We start from the raw sequence: 19328 nt of genomic DNA, 5'->3' as shown, positions 1-19328 counted from the left end.
ATCTCCAATCCCTCCATTCAGCACTGCGGCGCGGTTGGCAAGCAAGGGCCCTGTAATCCGGCTTGGTCTGGTGAACAGGGCCCGGGCAGCCAGCTACAGCCAGGGTATCCCGGACTGAGGATCCCCACCACTGGGCGGGTGCTCTAAGAGCGGCACCTGTTGTTTATTAAAGGTTGCATTCATTACGAGTGCATGACCGGCTGCGCGGCCCGAACCCTCGTCTGTGGTTAACGCACGTGGCAAGAGCCCTTCAGTTACTTTCAGGCCACACCATTAAGCCTCACAAGGCTCACGGCGCGCATGCACCTTGCGACCAGCGACAACGCTTTGTTCAGCATTTTAAGTGCGAGTGCACTTTATAAGCGACCCTGAATTCCGTTGACCGCCGTCCGTCCACATAGCAACAGCTGCGGGTGCACGCGCTCCTCGTCTTCCTTGGCAACGGGGGAGATGGCACATACCCACGTGGGAGATTGGCCAGGAATCTCCTCGTCTTCCTTGGCAACGGGGGGAGATGGGCGCGCGCTGCCTGGCCGCTGACATGGCACATACCCACGTGGGGGATTGGCCAGGAATCGGGCGTGAGAAGGGCTAATGCACCCGCTTAAAGGAGTACTGACACGAAATTTCAAAGCTGAGATCCGCTCTAGCAATCAAGTACAACGACAACACAAATAGGTGTCTGTGCATGGCACATACCCACGTGGGGGATTGGCCAGGAATCGGGCGTGAGAAGAGCTAATGCACCCGCTTAAAGGAGTACTGACACGAAATTTCAAAGCTGAGATCCGCTCTAGCAATCAAGTACAACGACAACACAAATAGGTGTCTGTGCATGGCACATACCCACGTGGGGGATTGGCCAGGAATCGGGCGTGAGAAGGGCTAATGCACCCGCTTAAAGGAGTACTGACACGAAATTTCAAAGCTGAGATCCGCTCTAGCAATCAAGTACAACGACAACACAAATAGGTGTCTGTGAATAAATGCATCTTTCTTTCTTTGTAGTTGTGTGTGTGTGTGTGATCTCTCTTTCGCGAACATTGCCGAACCGCGCAAATTCAACTCCTGCATTCGCACTTTCACATTCTTCCCCTCGGGGAAATGCGGGGAAATTTTTTACAATTAAGAGCTCTGTAAAAGGTTTAGTGGCCGAGTAAAGAGTAGTGGCGTTTTATTGAGCGCTCGGTATATCGGCACGTGGCAGGTGTCGGCTAGTTAGGCCACACTTTTCGAGCCACAGTCGACAGACTGGGTGAGGCAGTGCTCGGCGTCTCCACTGAGGAAGTCAGAAAGCGCGTCTCGCTGTTCTATGGGCAGAGAATTTTGCCTCAGACGACGCAGACAGGCCATCACGCGTCCACCGAGCGCCGAACCCTTGACTACGCGATTCTTCGCGAACGCGTCCATCAGCACTTGAACCACGTGGGCCTGGTCAGCCATCACAACCGGCTCGTCCCTCTCGAGCAACGAGCAGAGCAGCTCCAGAGGTCTCCGCCAGTTGGCACTTCGCAGCAGACCGAGCCAGGAGAGAAACCGCGGGAAGAGTTCGTCCAGCCGCATCACGTCGCCCAACGGAGTCCAGTAGTGCTCGAGAATGGCGGTCATGGCGATGACAGCAGCCTCGAAGCTGAGTGACTCGTCCGGGCTTCGGGACTTCGGATTCGCCATGATGGCAATGAGAGCAGGCACCGCGCTCAGGCACTCGGGGCCGAAAGTGTTCCCTCCCACGTCTGCCAGCGTGCCGACAGCCCTGACCGCCTCATTTCTCACTGAAGCCACGTTGCTCTCAAGATGCTCCACGACTCCCGGGAGGTAATAGAAGCGATATCGGACGCACCCAGGCGACCCGAGACTGAGGACGGAGTTAAAAACCGCCAGCCCGTCCAGGTGCTCGGTCCACGCCCGCTGCCTGGTCAAGAGCTTCGACACCAGTGGAGCGAGGTGGTCGAAGAACGTGAAGTAGCTGTCCTTGAGAAGGCCGATCAACGTGCAGAGGATGTCTGCGACTACGTGTAAGAGTACCTTGTTTAAATAGTCGCGTCGGTCCTGCCCTTCGCCGCCAGATTCGTAACTCTCCGCTCCAACGCTCTCTATATCTTCATCGGAGCGCCAGCGGAAGTAAAACTTGAAGCACTTGTCAAGGGCCAGAGTCGTTGCGTCGATCTGGTCGGCAGGCAGACGCTGCAGACTGACTAAGCCAAGCAATGCTTCCAGGCCACAGACATCGCTAAGAAGAGCATTTAGCTCGTTCTCTCGCTCGATGGCTGCTGTCAGTGCCATATGAATCTGCACCCAAGTCTGGACGCCTTCTTCAGTCGTCTGGACAGCTGCGTTCGCCAGTAGTTGGGGCAGGCACTCAGCAGCGGCCGCTCTCACCGTGCATCCCGGGGCCGCGAGTAAGGGTAAAACACGCTCGATCGCTTCGTTGCCGTAAGGGGCCAAGGCACGGGGAGTGTGGAGCGCATACCAGGAAAGCAGTTTGCACACGGCCGCTTGACACTCCACGAGACCGCTGTCGTGCAGTGCGAGAAGCTTGAACACCTCTGGAAGCAGTTCCCGCATGAAGTCTTCACCGTCTGCGACGAGAATTCTACTCGTCATGTGCGCGACCGATATGGCGCGGCTCAGAAGGCGGCCGCTACCTCGGTACTGCGCGCTAGCCAACAAATCGAGTACGGCTCTCGTGACAGTGGCGGCGTCCTCTAGGAATTTTTCCTTGCCGACGGCTAGACCAATTCGAGTGGCGCTGTGAAGCGCCAGCCACCGCACCTGCTCGTTCCCCGTCGCGCTCAGATAGGTGATTAGCTCTCGCACAGCGGGCATCGAAACGTCGTAGAAGTTTCGAAAGTTCGCCTGGACCAGCTGCGCCACTGTTGCCATGGTCTGTAAGGCAGCTTCTGTTACCGCCGATCCAGCAGTTCCGCTGTCGATTAAATACCGCGCCCTCGTGTTGATCAGGCCTTTCAGCTTGCCTACAACGGCTTCCAGGTGAGCGACGACGAGATCTTGAGGACAGGCCGAAAGAAACTCCTCTAACGTCTCCGTCGCGCTGCATACCACGTTCGGCTGCGTTTCAAGCGTCAAGATTTCCAGTAGCTCTGGGATGACCTTGTCGTGCGAACGGCGCGCATACTCTGCCGAGAAGCGCATTGCCATGTGGCCGATGGCCGTGCTGGCTGCGTGGCGAACCTTAGGCTCCGGGTCGCGCAGGCACGTAAGTACCGGGACGAAGCTGCTGCTCACCAGACGTTCGGCGGAGGGGACGCGGCCGGCGAACCGAGGAAGCGCTTCCTCACTGCACAGCGCATTGAGTGCGGTCAGCGCTGCGTAGCGCTCTCTCCAGTCCTTGCCGCCGACCATGGTGCAAATCCTGTCGGCTGCCGTGGGGATCAGGGTGAATCCTTTCAGGCTGGAGGACAGTCGAAGAAGGGCCTCTTCGGCGACCAGAGACTCTCTCTGCAGTTCGTCCCCGAAGGAAGCGCCCAGCTGGTCCTGTCCCTCCGCGATCATCTGGAACAGGCGAGAGACCAGTTGGGACAGACGCGCTGGATCCAGCGCGCGCATCAAGACCGGCGACGACTCCGATAGCGCCACGATGGTCTCCATGCACTGATGGCGCCAGATGTCGGGGGCAGCTCGATCGCCGATTACTTGCAGGCACAAATCCACCAGGTCGTCAAGATGAGGCTTCAGCAGCTCAGGGCAGCGTCCTGCCAACTCCACGAAGCACGCCAGCAGGCGCTCTTCGCAGGGCCTCTCGAGACAGGAGGCCAGGTATCGAATCATTGCCGTCACGGAATCGGCCAGGACCTGCCACGCGCCGTCAGTGTTGTAGTTCTCTATTAGAAGCGAGCATAGTGTGACCGCGGCATCTGTCCGATTTTCGTGGCTGGCAGTCTTGTCTTCCAATTTGGACACGAGAGTGTCTCTCGCCGTTCGCAGGTACGCCCGGCGCTGGCGCGCGAACACGCTGGGCGCCTCGGCGTACACCTGCACGGAATGCAGGAAGTCATTGCTCAGGTCACGATCCCAGCAGGCATACCGCACATCCGCGTTCATAATCTGCCACCAACCCGCGTAACCATAAAGGCCAAGTTTATTTGGTTAGCTTGGGTGCAGCCCACTCTTGCGCGGCTATATGCGAGAAAACATCGGTAACTTTTGCGTAATAATAGTGTTGCGCGTAGGGTTACACAGCTAAGTTAACTTGCGCCAAAGGGGAGAGCAATGAAATTATTTAGACACCTCGTGACTCCAACTTACTCACGAGACGACTCCGGGGAGAGAGGGAATACATTCAATGGTGACGGCGATGTTAGCGGTTGATTGACGCTAACTACGTGAAAGCAGCGTCACGGAGGCTTAGACAACCAGAACATGGGTACAGACAAAAAAAAAAAACACTCAGTACCTTGTGTACAAAGGGAGCTTTTTAGGGAACCAGAGAAGAATATTCAGTGTCAGCCAATCGGTTTGTCTGGTAGCGCAACCATACACACATTTTAAGAGCGTTTAAAATGTCATCGCCCCTTCGCCATCTTCTTCGTATTTGGTAATCACTGTGCTGGCACATTAGTAAAGAGCTAAAAATAAAAAGTTTGACTAATTTACTTCTCAGTTCCTTTGACGTTTTTCCAATGCTGTGCACAGCGATCGATAATGCAAGGGTAGATACATGAACATCATCGGGTTCGATCCTTCCCTTTCGAATCAAGAAATAATTACAGACAGCATTCATTTCCGGCAACTTGTGTTTGGCTTGGGGTAATACTCGAAAATGTAATTGAAAGTACTTAAGATTTCCGTGGAAGGATTGCATGTAACTATTTCGAATTGTTAAATATTGTATAGAGGAAGAAATGTTGCAGAAACCCCTACGCTGGTTGGTTACGATATGAGACAGCATTGTGTACGAGATTTGCAACGTAACTTTAACTCATTCATACTCTCGACGTTGCCTTCAGCCGTTGTGGAATGATCGGTGCCAATTATTTTTGTTGTATATTGCAACTCCCACGCAAGTTCTTAGTAAACACTTTAATATGCACGCTGTCGATGTTGTAGTCCTTTACGTTATATAAACTTCTCCTTCAAGACTTCTGTTGGCTTTTGGCCGGGTGGCTGACTATTGTCGAGACTAACGGCCCCTATAAACTGTTTACGATGCAATCATAACCGTCAGAGTGCCTGCAGTACGCCACTTCAAAAAAAAGTTAGTGAGTGCTCTATAGCCTTGGTGTGAATGTGAAGACGCGTGTACTGCCACTCCGTGCGCGCGCAGCGTGGATTTAGATCCTTTTGTTACGAGGACAGACTGGCTAGGAGGCGTATCTATGGGCATAGATAAAATATTGGCCACGTATCTGCTCACTTCGCTGCAAACGTCGTAGGAAGACGAGTCGTCTCCCGCCCCTGCCACGTAAATGTTTCTTCTCTCCTCCGCCCACCTCTTACGATCTGCCCTAGTGTCACTAAATAAGCTACGCTTAAAAGTACCATCACTTCGTGCACACAGAAGCCTCTGGGGGCCATTTTGTTTCTAGCTTGCAGTGTTGCCATCTCTCCCAACGAAACCGCCGCCGGTTGTGACGGACAGAGTGTGACTGGCCGCTCTAGCGTCCGCGCAGCAGAGAGAGAGAGAGAGAGAGAGAGAGAGAGAGAGAGAGAGAGAGAGAGAGAGAGAGAGAGAGAGAGAGATACGCCCAGAAACAAAATGCCTGCGCCCATATGTAAACAAATATCACGTGGTGCCAACCGACCAATGACAATCCCGGATACATAACAACGAGAGAAAGAAGTGCCGATACTCTAAAAACCTTTATTTAGCGACGCTAATCTGCCCCTCCCGTCTCCATCCTCCCACGACAACACGATGATAGAGGTTTGCTGAAGACAATTCAATTTTCTCGTGTTCCACTGTTTGCGCACCCCCTATTGGAACCTTTTGTTACTGTTAGACTTCACTGCCACCATGGGCTCGGGCGCGAGCCATTTTTGTGTTTTTGGACCAAAACATTGTTTCCAGCGCGTATTTGTTTTTATTTGCGGTCGTAAATCTCAATCAAGCAAACAGCTATTCCCAATTAAAATAACACTGCTAGTAATGATTTGATTGATTGCGAGGGTTAACGCGCCGACGCTACACAGGCGATGAGGCGCGCCGTAATGGAGGGCTCCGGCTTGATTGTAACAACCTGGGGATCTTTAACGCGCGCCGAAATCTCGAACACAAACAGGCGCTTTTGCTTTTTGCCTCCATCAAACACTGCCAGTACCAGTTTTGTATTGATGTTATATCTCAAATATGGCTTTTTTTTTATCTTTTTCTCGACATATTGACAGGTATGAAATACGTTAATAAACTTTTCCTTGAAGGCTGAATCGGGTGGCGGAATCGACAGACAGACAGACAGACAGACAGACAGACAAAAATATTGCTCGCATTCAAAAAAGCATCTGATGGTCACAGGTGGAGTACGTGCGGCTTATGAGAAAATACAGCTCCGTACGCCCATGGCTGCCATCTTATGGGCGGTGCTCGTGGCCGGTGCGAACAGGAACTCCGGGAGCTCGGGCCACGCTCCCTCACCGAGTCTGAGGGCCAGTTGCGCGATGCATTCGTACAGCTTGTGGCGCACGCTCCCGTCCAGGTCGCCACTGGAGGCGGTCAACAGCAGGCCACTGCGGGGAGTCTTGAACGGTCAGGCAACACCGAAACTTGGGAGTTCGGTTGGTCATACGTGCATGGCTTGGACCTCGAGCAAACATGGGGTTTTGGCGAGGGAGCACATTTACGCGCTACTTGGCTCAGTTGGCGAAAAATGCGGCGTCCTGGAGTAGGGGTATACCAGAACGTTTAATCGAAACTTGTCAAACATTTCCATTGTCTGCGACGGGCTAACATACCTACGCAGGTGGATTGGCCAGTAACGATGACAACAGCCGTCAAAGGCTCATGGCCCATTCACCGATTCCCACGTTGCTGTGAACAGCGATATGCCGCCGCAGCCTGACATGCCTGTTGAGTATGCGACGGCCCGACATTAGCCCTAGTTTTATGCTTTGAGGTCGAACGCCGTCAACGGGTGCCCGCAGCTTTAAGTGCAATCATTATGGCGCTGTTTGGTGCGCGGTTATGCTCAGTGTTAAGGTCACCTAAAGTTAAGGCAAAATGCAGCCTAACAACATACCCTCTCAGGTGGATTGGCCGGTGACAACAACAGACGCCGTCAGAAACTCACGGCCGAGTTAGCAATTTTCATTTCACTGCGACGCCAACATACTCAGTCCTGATTCCCCTGTGCACAGTCAATGGCATTGGCTAATGGCGATGACAGCTGCTGCGCGGTCGTAAAATCTCATTGGCAGCGACGTCCCATATATGTGCTTTCACAACTTGACGCAAAGTGACGCTCGCGCATTCTCACATCACAATGAAAAGTTAAGGTTCCTCCGTAGCTTCTCATTCAAGCATCTCTTCGGGATGTATACGATGTGTTTTATTGTATTGGTACGCCTCAACCCGTACAAGCCACCGGAAATGGGTTGTTTTCTAGCTCCAAAACGACGCTTCCAGCATTGCGGAGGTTATGCCACAGGGTGCCTAAGAGGGCATGGACAAAAGTGGCTGCTTAGGGAAGAGAAGGAAGACGATTGGAAGCTGAGGGTCCGTGAAAGAAGAAGACCAGACTTGGTGCGATGTTAGCTGCGCTGAATGCTAGCGGTGGTCTAACCTCTTCAATGTAAATAGTTTGAATACATTTTTACACTTCATCCTCGGCTAGTACCTGCCTTAATTTGTTTATGGCACTTCAGCCTCCACAATGAAAGGTTCTTTCTTGCGAGCAAATCTTTCTCCGCCTGAGCTCTCTTCGTGCTCCAGCAACCTCGATACGCACGCCAACAGCACGGACCGATTAACAAATTACTTGTCACACACCACTGCTATAGAGTGACGGCGGGAACGATTGCGAAGGGAAACTGTCGGGCTCTGAACTACTATGACAGAGTTGTATTCCGCTCTTTGTAAGGTCTCCCCTCTCCCCAGTAACACTACCACCCCGCAAGCGTTAACACGCCAAGGAAACATTAGCAGCAGTCTTCTCCCTGCAGTGGCCACAAGCAGACGATGATTATGGTGATGATGGACACGTCATTGACCGTCACGAGGAGCGGCGCATCATCATCATCATCAGCCTATCTACGCCCACTGCAGGGCAAAGGCCTCTCCCATTATTCTCCAATTACCTCGGTCCTGTGCCAACTGTGACCAATTTATCCCCGCAAACTTCTTGATCTCATCTGCCCATCTAACTTTCTGCCGCCCCCTGCAACGCTTGCCTTCTCTAGGGATCCACTCTGTTACCCTTAATGACCAGCGGTTATCTTGCCTTCGCATTACATGCCCTGCCCACACCCATTTCTTCTTCTTAATTTCTACTAATATGTCCTCAACACGCGTTTGTTCCCTGACCCACTCCGCTCTCTTCTTGTCCCTAATGTTACACCTATCATCTTCCGTTCCATTGCTCGCTGAGTCGTCTCCAATTTAAGTTGAACCCCCCTTAGTGAGCCTCCAAGTTTCTGCCCCGTAGGTGCGTACTGGTAAGATGCAGCTGTCATACACTTTCTTCTTCAGGGATAATGGTAGGCTGCCATTCATTATCTAACAATGCCTGCCAAATGAACTCCACCCCATTCTTATCCTTCGAATTATCTCTGTCTTATGGTTGGGATTCGGGGTCACAACTTGGCCTAAGTAGATATATTAGCTGACCACTTCCACTGCCTCGCCACCTATCTCAAACCACTGTGCTGTCCCGAGGTTATTGATCATTACTTTAGTTTTCTGCATATTAATTTTCAGGCCCACGGTTCTACTCTGTTCGTCCAGTGCGGAAAGCATGCTTTGCATTCGTCCCCCGAGTTACTTAGCAAGGCAACGTCATCAGCAAATCTGAGGTTACTGAGGTATTCTCCATTAACCCTTACTCCCACCTGTTCCCAATCCAACGTTCTGAATACTTCTTGTAAACATGCTGTGAATAACATTGGAGAGATTGTGTCTCCTTGTCTGACACCCGTCCTTATAGGAATTTTACTGCTCTCCTTATGGAGGATGATGGTAGCTATAGACCCATTGTAGATATCGTCTAGTATTCTTACATAATGATCATCTGCCTCCTCGTTCCGTAATGACTGAATGACTGCTAGGGTTTCGACCGAGTCAAATGCTTTCTCATAATCTATGAAGGCTATATATAGGGGTTCAGTATACTCAGTGCACTCCTCTATCACCTGATTGATCGTGTGAATATGGTCCATTGTTGAATAACCTTTACGGAACCCTGCTTGTTCTTTAGGTTGACTGAAATCTAAGGTTGCAGAAATTCTGTTAGCGATTACCTTGGTAAGTACCTTGTAGACGACTGACAGTAAGCTGATCGGCCTGTAATTTTTCAAGTACTTCATGTCGCCTTTCTTATGGATTAGGATGATGTTCGCGTTCTTCCAAGATTCCGGTACACTTGCGGTCATTGGGCATTGCGTATACAGGTTTGCCAGTTTTTCAAGTACAATTTCTCCGCCATCCTTCAAGAGGTCTGCTGTTATCTGATCCTCACCAGGTGCTTTGCCCCCTTTCATTTCTTTCAAAGCCTTCCTTACTTCTTCGGTCGTTACTGGTGGGATGTCTATCTCCTCTGAACTACTGTCTCGTTCGGCATTATCCTGGATGTCCCGGCTACTGTACAGGTCCCTATAGAGCTCCTCGGCCACTGTGACTATTTTATCCCTATTTGTTATGACATTGCCTTGCTTATCTTTAAGTGCATACATCTGATTTTTCCTCGCGCCAAGACGCCTCTTCACTGCTTTCAGGCTACCTCCGTTCTTTACAGCGTATTCGATCCTCTCCATATTATACTTCCGTATGTCAGCTGTCTTACGCTTATTGATTAACTTCGAAAGCTCCGCTAGTTCTATTCTGTCAGCTGCGGTAGAGATTGTCATGGTTTGCCGTTTCCTAATTAGATCTTTCGTCTCCTGTGAAAGTTTACCAGTATCCTGTCTAGCCATAGTGCCCCCGACTTCTACTGCCCACTCCGTAATAATGAGAGCTAAGAGAGCTAAGAGAAGTAAATTGAGGCGCGTTGCGTTATTTCTGCGCGTATGAATACACACACCACCTGTCGCCGTTTCCCACGTTCTTAATTTCTCGCAAAAAGAAACGAACTTTGTTTGCGCGCGCGCGCTTACGTTTGCGATTGCAATGGTGTGCGAAACATTCGTGCCGCTCCACCCTCACATAAAATACAAGGTGAAGCGCCACTCCAGTAGACAATCCCTTCCTGCCTCCGCAATTAAATGTTCTGCAATTAAATAGACTGCCCCCCCCCTGCTCTGTGAGATTGAGTGGCCGTGTGCAGGAAATGAATGATAATTCAAGGTAAAAATTTGGGCTGATGGGTGCATATTCAAATTCAAAGAGCAAAACAACGCAAAAGCGCTGTTGCGTTACCTGACAGCGCAACAGCGCTTCGTCCTTTTGTTCTTCCTTGTCCCGTCCTTCGCGCTGTTTTGCTCTTTAAAAATGAACGACGTCGACAGTTGTGGGAAATGATACCCATATCTCAGCATTTTTGCACAGCTGCTTTGCACGCCAATGTTTCCCTTTTCTGCTCTTCCCCCTCGCGTACCTGCGCAGCCGTAGCTGGCCCTGCTCGGACAGCGCGCCGTACGAGGCCTGCAGGTCTGCGGCGAGGAGCCGCTTGAGGTGCCCGGCAGCCACAGCTCGCAGGTGAGCGGGTAGCGCCCCGTTGGTCACGGCACCGAGCAGGTACAGGGTTCGGCGGCTGGCGGGCAGGGAGTCGTACGACTCCTGCGTCAGGCGCCGGACGTCGCTCTCCATGCCGCGGAGGACCTGCACAACGAAGGAGACAAGATGGCGCCGAGGGAGAGCGGACGCTTCGCAAGAGCAGCGCGTGTACAAGCTCTAAGGCGCAGTGTTTTGGGCAGTTTGAACCATGAGCTTTGGCCAGCTATTCTGTGTGTGGGAAGGTAAAGGAGGAAGAAAAAGCATCGATAGAGGGTCATAGGAACGGAGATGGGAAAGGAAAACGTGCCTATATACATATACAGTTCATGTATAGCAGTTCAAGACGGGCCCCTACCACAGTATCGCTGCCAGGCCACTGCTTCGGAGAAATGTCAGCAGTGCCTTGAATACCTTCAGGGCAGGCGGCGCGTCTGGCCAAGGACCAAGCAGTAATTCTTCAGACCCAACCCGACAGGGGTCAATGATCTGGCTACCTCTCTCTCTCTCTCTCTCTCTCTCTCTCTCTCTCTCTCTCTCTCTCTCTCTCTCTCTCTCTCTCTCTCTCTCTCTCTCTCTCTCTCTCTCTCTCTCTCTCTCTCTCTCTCAAACCATGAGCAACGAAACAGCGCCTGTCGACTACGAATTAAAAAATTAAAGCCGTTCCACTCAACGTAAAAGCTGTCGGAAGTGCGGAGCAGTGATTCGCCATAATGGGTTGTAGCGCCGTTATCCGCTCACTGCTACCACCCAATACAATTCGAATTTCCCGCCTTCGCAGTGCTCGCGCGCCGCCTGCCTGAAACTGCGCCAGCAGGAGTTCTGTTCTTTTTGTGCTTGCTTTTCCTCCCGCACGTGCCGGCTATGCAATGTCACTTTTTTTTTTTTATTACTGTCGCAAAAACTAACCCGACGAGCCTTCCGAACTAAAACGCGGGTGGTATACAGGTTAATTACATATATTTTGCCTCAAATGTACCTGCAGTTTTCTTTGCGATAAACAACGGGGAGATGTATGACAAGCGCCAGCGGTTGGCGAGTTTCGAATGGTAATGAATATTTAAATTGCTTGGTTTTCGAAGGCTCTGCGGGGCGCCCTGACGACGGTACGCCGGGCTCTACTTGGGTCCATCTCGCTACACCACCTGACTCCAGCAGTCTCTTGACATCGAGCGTTGCAGCGAGCTACAAGGCGAGCCCGCCCCTGAAGTGCTCTGCACTTGAAATATTAAATATGCCTCATAGGGATCTTTAACACGCTCCGAAAGCATGTTCGCGATGCAATCTTAACTGCTGCATCCACCAAGAAGGAAATACCCTCCACTGCCACGTTTCGCAATGGTGACTTCGTGCTCAGAACCGCAATTTCTTGACCACTAAGCCAGCACGTTTGATTTGGGCGCTAACATTTTGCTTTTAGGTTTTTTCTGCGCTCTTAGCTTGTTATCAGTTATAACATTAATTAAGTGTTCGGCTTATAATTACAAGCAGTTCCCCATGTAGGCAGCTATGCTTGGCGCAAAAACCGTTTGCCATGGCCGCTACAAGTCTCGCCGGCCTGCCCCACAGGTACGCCAGGGATTGAGGAGTCCGGCCAGTTCTGCGGTCCCTCCGTTGTATTCTTGTCAACGCGGACTCGACGTTGATAGAACATCGTCTCGTTTCCATCACACGCGTTGGACGCTTTTCGTCCACTGTGGCCACTTACCTCGACAAGGTCGTTGAACCCTAGGTGTTCCTCGTCGCCCACTTCTGCGAGAAGTTCTTGGCTGCTGGAAGCCGAGCCAGGCTCGGGTTTGGCCTCGGACTTCGCCATGGCGACCGTTCAAGCGGCGTTCAACCGGGCTCGCTGGTTCATCGGTGTTCCGGCGCGCGCTGCGCGCAGCGCGAGCAAGCCCGGCGTGTCGTGCGAGGTGTACATTGGTTGGTATGCTGCCGCAAGAAATAGTCCGTACCGAAGCCGGGATTGGCCAAAAGGTCAGGCTTATAAGAATAACATCGAAGTGCGGAGGTGTGCTGCGTGACACGAAAACGTAGAACAGGGGGAATTACACACGAACAGACGAGGTGAGGCTCAAACTGTGAACTGTTTATTATTATGAGAAAGGGGTGGTTATATATGATGGACATAAAAAACACACGCGAAAAAAATAATAATAATAAAACGCAGCACGTGGCATGATGTCTATTCCTCGCTTATGGAGCCTATTTCACGTGTCGAAAGCCGGATTGAAGGGGCGCTAACGCATTCTCCCTCCACTCCTGACGACATTACAAATTGCAAATCGTTAGTGGACGCTTTTCTTTTGCAGAAAAAATTCAGGGAAGCTTGCACTCACGCGCAAGACTTGAATGGCGAAGTTGTTGTAGGTGAGCATTGCCGCGGACATATAGTTAAGTTTCAGTATCACTGTTTATTTGTATAGTTGCAATGCTAGTAATCGTCGTCCGGGGACTCGACGTTCGCCGCGAGGCTCGCACTCATGAGGGCCTGACCTTTGCTTGGTATTTAGGTAACCGTTTCCCCAATTCCTATATATGTATACAGGCTGATTGTATAGGGCTATGAGGTGGGCGTTTTAGCCCCAAAAAGCCACCCCGTTTCTTGGCCAATCCCCGCGTGGGTATGTGTCACCGGAAGAGGAACAACAACAACAAAAGTATTTTTTCCTGCAACGCCGAACTTAAGGCCAGTAACAACAGCTCCGCTGTCAAAGAATATGGTGGTGGTGGTGGTAAACTTTATTCACAACAAAGGTAGAAGGGGAGGGGGTGGAGCTAAGGGTGGAATCCTATTTCCAGGACTCCAGTGGCGAAAGCCCCTAGCTTGGCTCTTTCCAGCAGTTCTCGCTGACTGGAGAGGTCCGAGCTGGACAGTGCCGCTTCCCAGGACTCCATTGATGTGTTGTAATTGTTCTGTTGCCAAATGGTCGGGCAGTTCCATACAGTGTGGGAGAGGCCTGCCTTCTGATGGCATTTATGGCATTCTTCGTTGTACTTATCCGGAAACATGAGTGCTAATCTGGACTTGTGTCCGTAGGTAGTGGCCTGGGTTTTCCTAAGATTTCTGGCCTCCTCTGCGTGTAGCAGAAGGTGAGGTGTCGGCATTGCTATTCTGGTTAGTCAGCATAACCGGAGTCGGTCGGTAGCCGCGCTGTATGGAGGAAGGGCGTATGAATGCTCAGACTCCCCTCGGTCCATGATTTGCCTCGCGAAGGAGTCCGCTTTTAGATGCGGAGCATCTTATAGTCTGGGCATGTCCCGCGTCGGCGTCCGCACACACACTGCGCATGCGCAACTCTCCTCCTTCCCTCTCTCCCACAGCTGCGCGATACTCCCGCCACTTCTATTCTCGTACCAGCTGCGTGCACTTCGCTTTCGCTTCTCCCGCGTTCTCCCTTCTGCTTTCGCGGCGCATGCTCGGCGCTTGCGCACTCTCCTCCTCTCGTCTCCTCTCCTTCAACCTTTAAAGGGACACTGAAGTGAATTTGTCAAGCTCCCGTTTTTGCTTGCAATGTGTAGACTGGCTCAAATTAGCACACTTTTCATCGTTTTTACGATTGACAAATCGGTAATTATTTTACAAAGCGCGAAAGAAGGAAAACTACCATGCGCGGTTTGCGGCGGCCGCACCAACTAAAGCTGTGACGTTAGGAGGAGCGGGCACCGTGATTGGACGATGCCCAAGGTGAGCAACCAAACAAGTTTCGGTTTCGGTTTCGGTTCTGTAAAACACAACCGCTGGCGTTGTTGGATGGGCATTCTCAATGACTCAGTAATCATCGTACCGCGCTTCTGCCATGTTGTCAGCTGTAAAAATGCATAAAGACAAGCCTCCTAGGACGGCTTGGAATCGTAGCATTCACTAGCCGAAACCTACGCAGTGCATGAACGCCCTCCGCGTACCCGTAGACGCCCAAATGTCATGCGCTTTTCCCCCATAATTGGAGCTTGCCTCCCTCATGCCTGTATCGTAAAAAGCGTGTTCGCACCAGGCCAAGGGTCTGTTCATTCTGGCCTGTGCCCACTGCCTGCAAGCAGTCGGTGCTTATGGCAACAGCACGCCAACGAGAACTCGCTAGCGCGCCATGCATGTGCCAGCCTGCGCGCGTTTGTGAACTAGTTCGTGTAGCCATGAACGTTGCGGCCCAAAAAAAGGTGAACTCAATATAGAAAACATCGGCGGAAAACAAAAAAGTTAACTTACAAAAAAAAAAGCACGTACCCGCGGGGATTCGAACTTGTGACTTGCAAAACATTTGCGGTGTCATACCCAGCGCCCCAGACTACTGAGCCACGGAGCGGGACGCGAAGGGCTTGCTAATATAGGGTATATATTGTACAACCGGTTTACACTTTTATTTAGTTTTGGCATTTCAAGCAGCTTAGGTGACTATTTGCTGTACTGCGATCGTGCAGTAAGCGTCGCCCGAGTTTCCACAGTAGCTCACGTCTAGCAATTGCATTTCGTAGACGGAAAAGCGTTCGCAGATGCGTAGTCGTGCTGCTGACCGCTGTGCTTGTTCGCCCAGCGCAAAAAAGTGCTTCCCGCGCCCTAGTTTTACGCTGTACGGTAAAAATATCAGTTGATTTTATTTCCTTAGTACCTATATTGACTTCGCTGACTCTTCTCCCGCCTTCAAGAGGCCTTATATTTTCCTACTGGCGTACCAGTCAGCGAAGCGTCGCATGTGCGCTTGTGCAGCACTTGTGTGAAGCGAACTTGACTTGGAGCTAGATACAGTGTACAAACAAACCAAGTAAAGAAAGGCACATTCTTCCATTCACAAACGTGTCCTGGTTTCGTTTCAACTAAGCGAACGAATTGCGACCAAGCAATTTTTCTTTAACCTCCTTGATTGCGACGACCTGCCGGCGGCCGGCGGATGAAACGCTGGGCCGACTGACTCTGTCGGCCGGGGAGCCGTGCAGTAGCGCAGCCGTGGCGCAGCCAATTGCCAGCTCATCCCCTCCTGACGTCACACGAAAACGCCACAGAAAATGGGCGAGCGTAAAGTGAGGAGGACAGCATTTTCGAATTAGTTTTTCTACTAAATAAAATCGCGTAAACGCGCCTAGAGTGGTCGAAACATGGCCTGGGGACTCCGGACTACAATTTGCGCTAGTAATCCCGCAATGTTTACATATCACTTCAGTGTCCCTTTAATGTAAACCGGGTAGCGCGCTGCGCGCGTTCAGTTCAGCGCTTGCTGCGGTTGACTCCACTTCACTCCGTTCTTCCGATGAAGTGTGATGGAACCAACAGTCCCGTCAGTTAGTGGGTTGGCGCAAGCAAGCGTCAGCAGCACCCCACAAACTAACAGCAACGCAACGTCCACTGAAGGCAAAGCTGCGCAGCGAAGGGCACGCGACGCTGAGCGCAAACGCTTGAAGCGAGCGGCGGACCGTGAGCTTCGTCGGCGCGAATGCTCGGCGCTTGCGCATCTCTCCTCCTCTCGTCTCCTCTCCTTCAACCTTGAATGTAAATTGGGTAGCGCGCTGCGCGCGTTCAGTTCATCGCTTGCTGCGGTTGACTCCACTTCAGTTCGTTCTTCTGATGAAGTTCTACGAACACAACGGAACCCCGAGATGCTACGCATCTACTCAGCGTTCCCTTCGGGAAGATGGGGCTAATTTTTTTTCGTTTCCTTCCAGTCCCTGATGGGCCGGGGTCCATATTATTTTGTGTTTGCCTTTCGGTGTCAGAGGCCTTATATTCTTTGATGTTTTAGAAATTATTCCGCAAATTATGTTTCTAATTGTTCTCGTGGAATCAGTAATTATGGTGAGGTTTTTCTTTTTGTTCTCGCCCCACCTTATGGCCATTAGGATGGCGGTGGCTTCGGCTTCTTGTATGTTCTGTTTGTTGCTCATTAGGAAGTCTAGAGTTTTCCCGTCGTAGTTGACTACCACCGCTGAGGCGTTGCCACGGCTGTTAGTTGACTTGTCGCCGTCGGTGTAGACTGCGTCCGGGTCTTTGCCGTAGGTCTTCCTAATGTATCCAGTTCTAGCTAGTTTTCTTCCTTTGTTGTATGTAGGATTCATTTTTGGGGGAATATGTGAAATTTTGAGGCTTGCTCTTTGTTGAGGAGAAAGTTCTGTCGTTCTCTGTATGTACTCTAAGTGGACTGAGTACCCGGATCTTCTCCGTATTTCTCTTCCAGTCTTGGTTTTCAGTAGTAGTTCTGTCTAGGCTTCTAGGAGAGTCTCTGTGACCTCCCAAAAGGTGTTGCACACTCCCAACTTGTAGAATTTCTCATTTGAGGTGTATATGGGAAAACCGAGAGCTGCCTTGTAGGCAGTTCTGATAAGTGCGTCGACCCTCTCATGTTGATTTGCGTCGATGTGGTGGTACGGTAAGCTGTACGCACCAGCTTGAGAGTGTCTTCTTCTCTCATGCCTTTTCTTGTTATTGTGATTCTTCGGATGACTCTAGCCAATTGTTGTATTGTCTTCTTTAGCTTGTCCAAGGTGGTGGGGGCCTTTTTGTCGTTTTGTATGTGCATGCCTAATATTCTTATCGTCTGCTTGAAGAGAATGTTTTGGTTGTCAATTACTATGCTTCCAGAGGGAATTTCCTCTTTGGAGGGACTTATTCTAATGAGTTCGTTTTTTTCCGGGGCACATTTTAGGCGATTTCTTCGTATTGGCTCATGTAGCTCGTTGATTGTTTCTTGTAGGATCAGTAGTTTTTCTGACAGGGTTCCACTTTTGGTCCAGATGGTGATGTCATCAGCGTAGATTGATTTGCCGATGTGTTCTTTCTCTTCTAATTTCTTGGCTATTTCAATCATTGTCAGGTTGAACAGCACTGGGGAGATGATTGCCCCTTGTGGAGTTCCCCTGTTAGGTATTTCGAAAGGTTCGGATCTAGTGTTTCCAATGCCAATCGTGGATGTTCTGTTTGACAGGAAGTTTCTGATGTAATCATAAACTTTCTTGCCGTATCCTGCCTTTTCAGCTGCTTTCAATATTGCCTCATGCGATACGTAGTCAAATGCCCATTTCAGATCCAGGGCTAATACAATTTGATCGTAATCGTCATTGCGATTGAGGATGTCGTGTCTCAGCTGTAGAAAGGCATCTTGGGTGGACAGTCCACTGCGGAAACCCATCATACAGTGTGGAAACATGTTGTTTTCCTCCAAGTGCTTTTGAAGCCTTGTCGTGATAATTCTTTCGTACACCTTTCCTACGCACGAGGTCAGTGATATCGGTCGTAGATTTTCAATAGCCGGTGTCTTCAGTATTGTCGTAATTCTCGAGTGTTTCCATTGCGTAGGTAATCGGTTCGGCTTTCATAGCTTTTCATTTATGTACGCAGCTAATGCTTCCAGTTGTGAGTAATTTAGGTTCCTGAGTATGTTATTGTCAATTCCATCTTCTCCTGGCGCACTCTTTCGTTTGCTGGCAAGAATGGTTTGATATACTTCCTCTTTTGTGATGTCAATGTCGAGCTTTGCATTTTGGGAACCTCGGTATTCTCTTGTAGAGGGGGGAATTTTTGCGTTCAGTTCAAATCTGTCTTTTAAGGCTTTAATTAGTTCCTCGTTGGTGCCTTCGAAACATTTGGCCACTCTGTTGATGTTGTGTCCGGTCTTCCTTCTTGTTGTCTCCGGATTGAGCCTACCATTAAAAATTGCCCATGTCTTCGAGGTATTTAGGGTATTCTTGAGTGTGTCACAGAAGTCTTGCCAATTCTGATTCGCGAGTTGTAACAGCTAGATTCGTGATCTTTTTCATTCTTGCTTTTAGCTTCTTGTTGTGTCTTTTCTTTTTCCATCGCTTAGTTAGCTTTTGTTTCTTGTTCCATAGACTGATCAGATGGCTGTCGACACACAGGTATTCGCTCTCTTGTCCAAACTCCTTGGTGGACTCTGAGAGCTTCTCTTATGTCATGACACCAGATGTCTATGTCTTCTATTTCTTCTTTTTCTCTTAGCTTTTCACGAAAGACGTCCCAATTAGTGATCTTTTGTTTTCTTGCCTTTCTTCTAAAGTTGTCTGATTTCGTCCTGATTTCTACTATATCGTGATCGCTGCCGAGATTCTCACCCATAGGTCGGCGTACTCACTCGTGAGTACACTCATTTGTACTCATTTGTACTCAAACTCACGAGTGAGTATGATGATGAGTGATCACACACCCAGAAAAAAACAGTGAGTACGATGACGAGTGAGTACAGGGGTAAGTCCACTACTCGTGAGTACAGTACTCATGAGTACACTACTCATGAGTTTGAGTACTCATGAGTACAGTATTCATGAGTATGAGTACTCATGAGTTTGAGTACTCATGAGTATGAGTACTCATGAGTACACAGTACTCATGAGTACACAGCACTCATGAGCACGCAGCACTCATGAGTACAATACTCATGAATACTGTTTTTGCGAGTGCTTGCACTCTTGAGTATATGCACTCCTGAGTACAGTAGTGGAAACAGTAGTGCAAACAAGAAAACGGACGACAAACGCTGCCACCCGAAGACACACAGAGAAACGCAGTTTA

General features: G+C 50.3%; 1 protein-coding gene across 1 annotated transcript; it reads right to left on the bottom strand.

The window, feature by feature from the left end:
- Positions 1-1218: 1218 nt before the first annotated feature.
- Positions 1219-12632, bottom strand: LOC144145012 (importin-5-like). Its single transcript, XM_077676513.1, has 4 exons — positions 12525-12632; positions 10701-10924; positions 6513-6684; positions 1219-3993 (listed from the first exon to the last, which is right to left on the bottom strand). Exons 1-4 carry the CDS (start codon positions 12630-12632, stop codon positions 1219-1221), a joined length of 3279 nt encoding a protein of 1092 aa, XP_077532639.1.
- Between the last annotated feature and the right edge of the window lie 6696 nt (positions 12633-19328).

Source organism: Haemaphysalis longicornis, unplaced genomic scaffold, assembly GCF_048455015.1.
Source record: "Haemaphysalis longicornis isolate Haplotype H1 unplaced genomic scaffold, Haemaphysalis longicornis Haplotype H1 scaffold_7, whole genome shotgun sequence".
Classification (NCBI taxonomy): domain Eukaryota; kingdom Metazoa; phylum Arthropoda; class Arachnida; order Ixodida; family Ixodidae; genus Haemaphysalis; species Haemaphysalis longicornis.
Note: the sequence above shows the minus strand (reverse complement) of the source record. Positions and strands in the feature narration are given on the sequence as shown.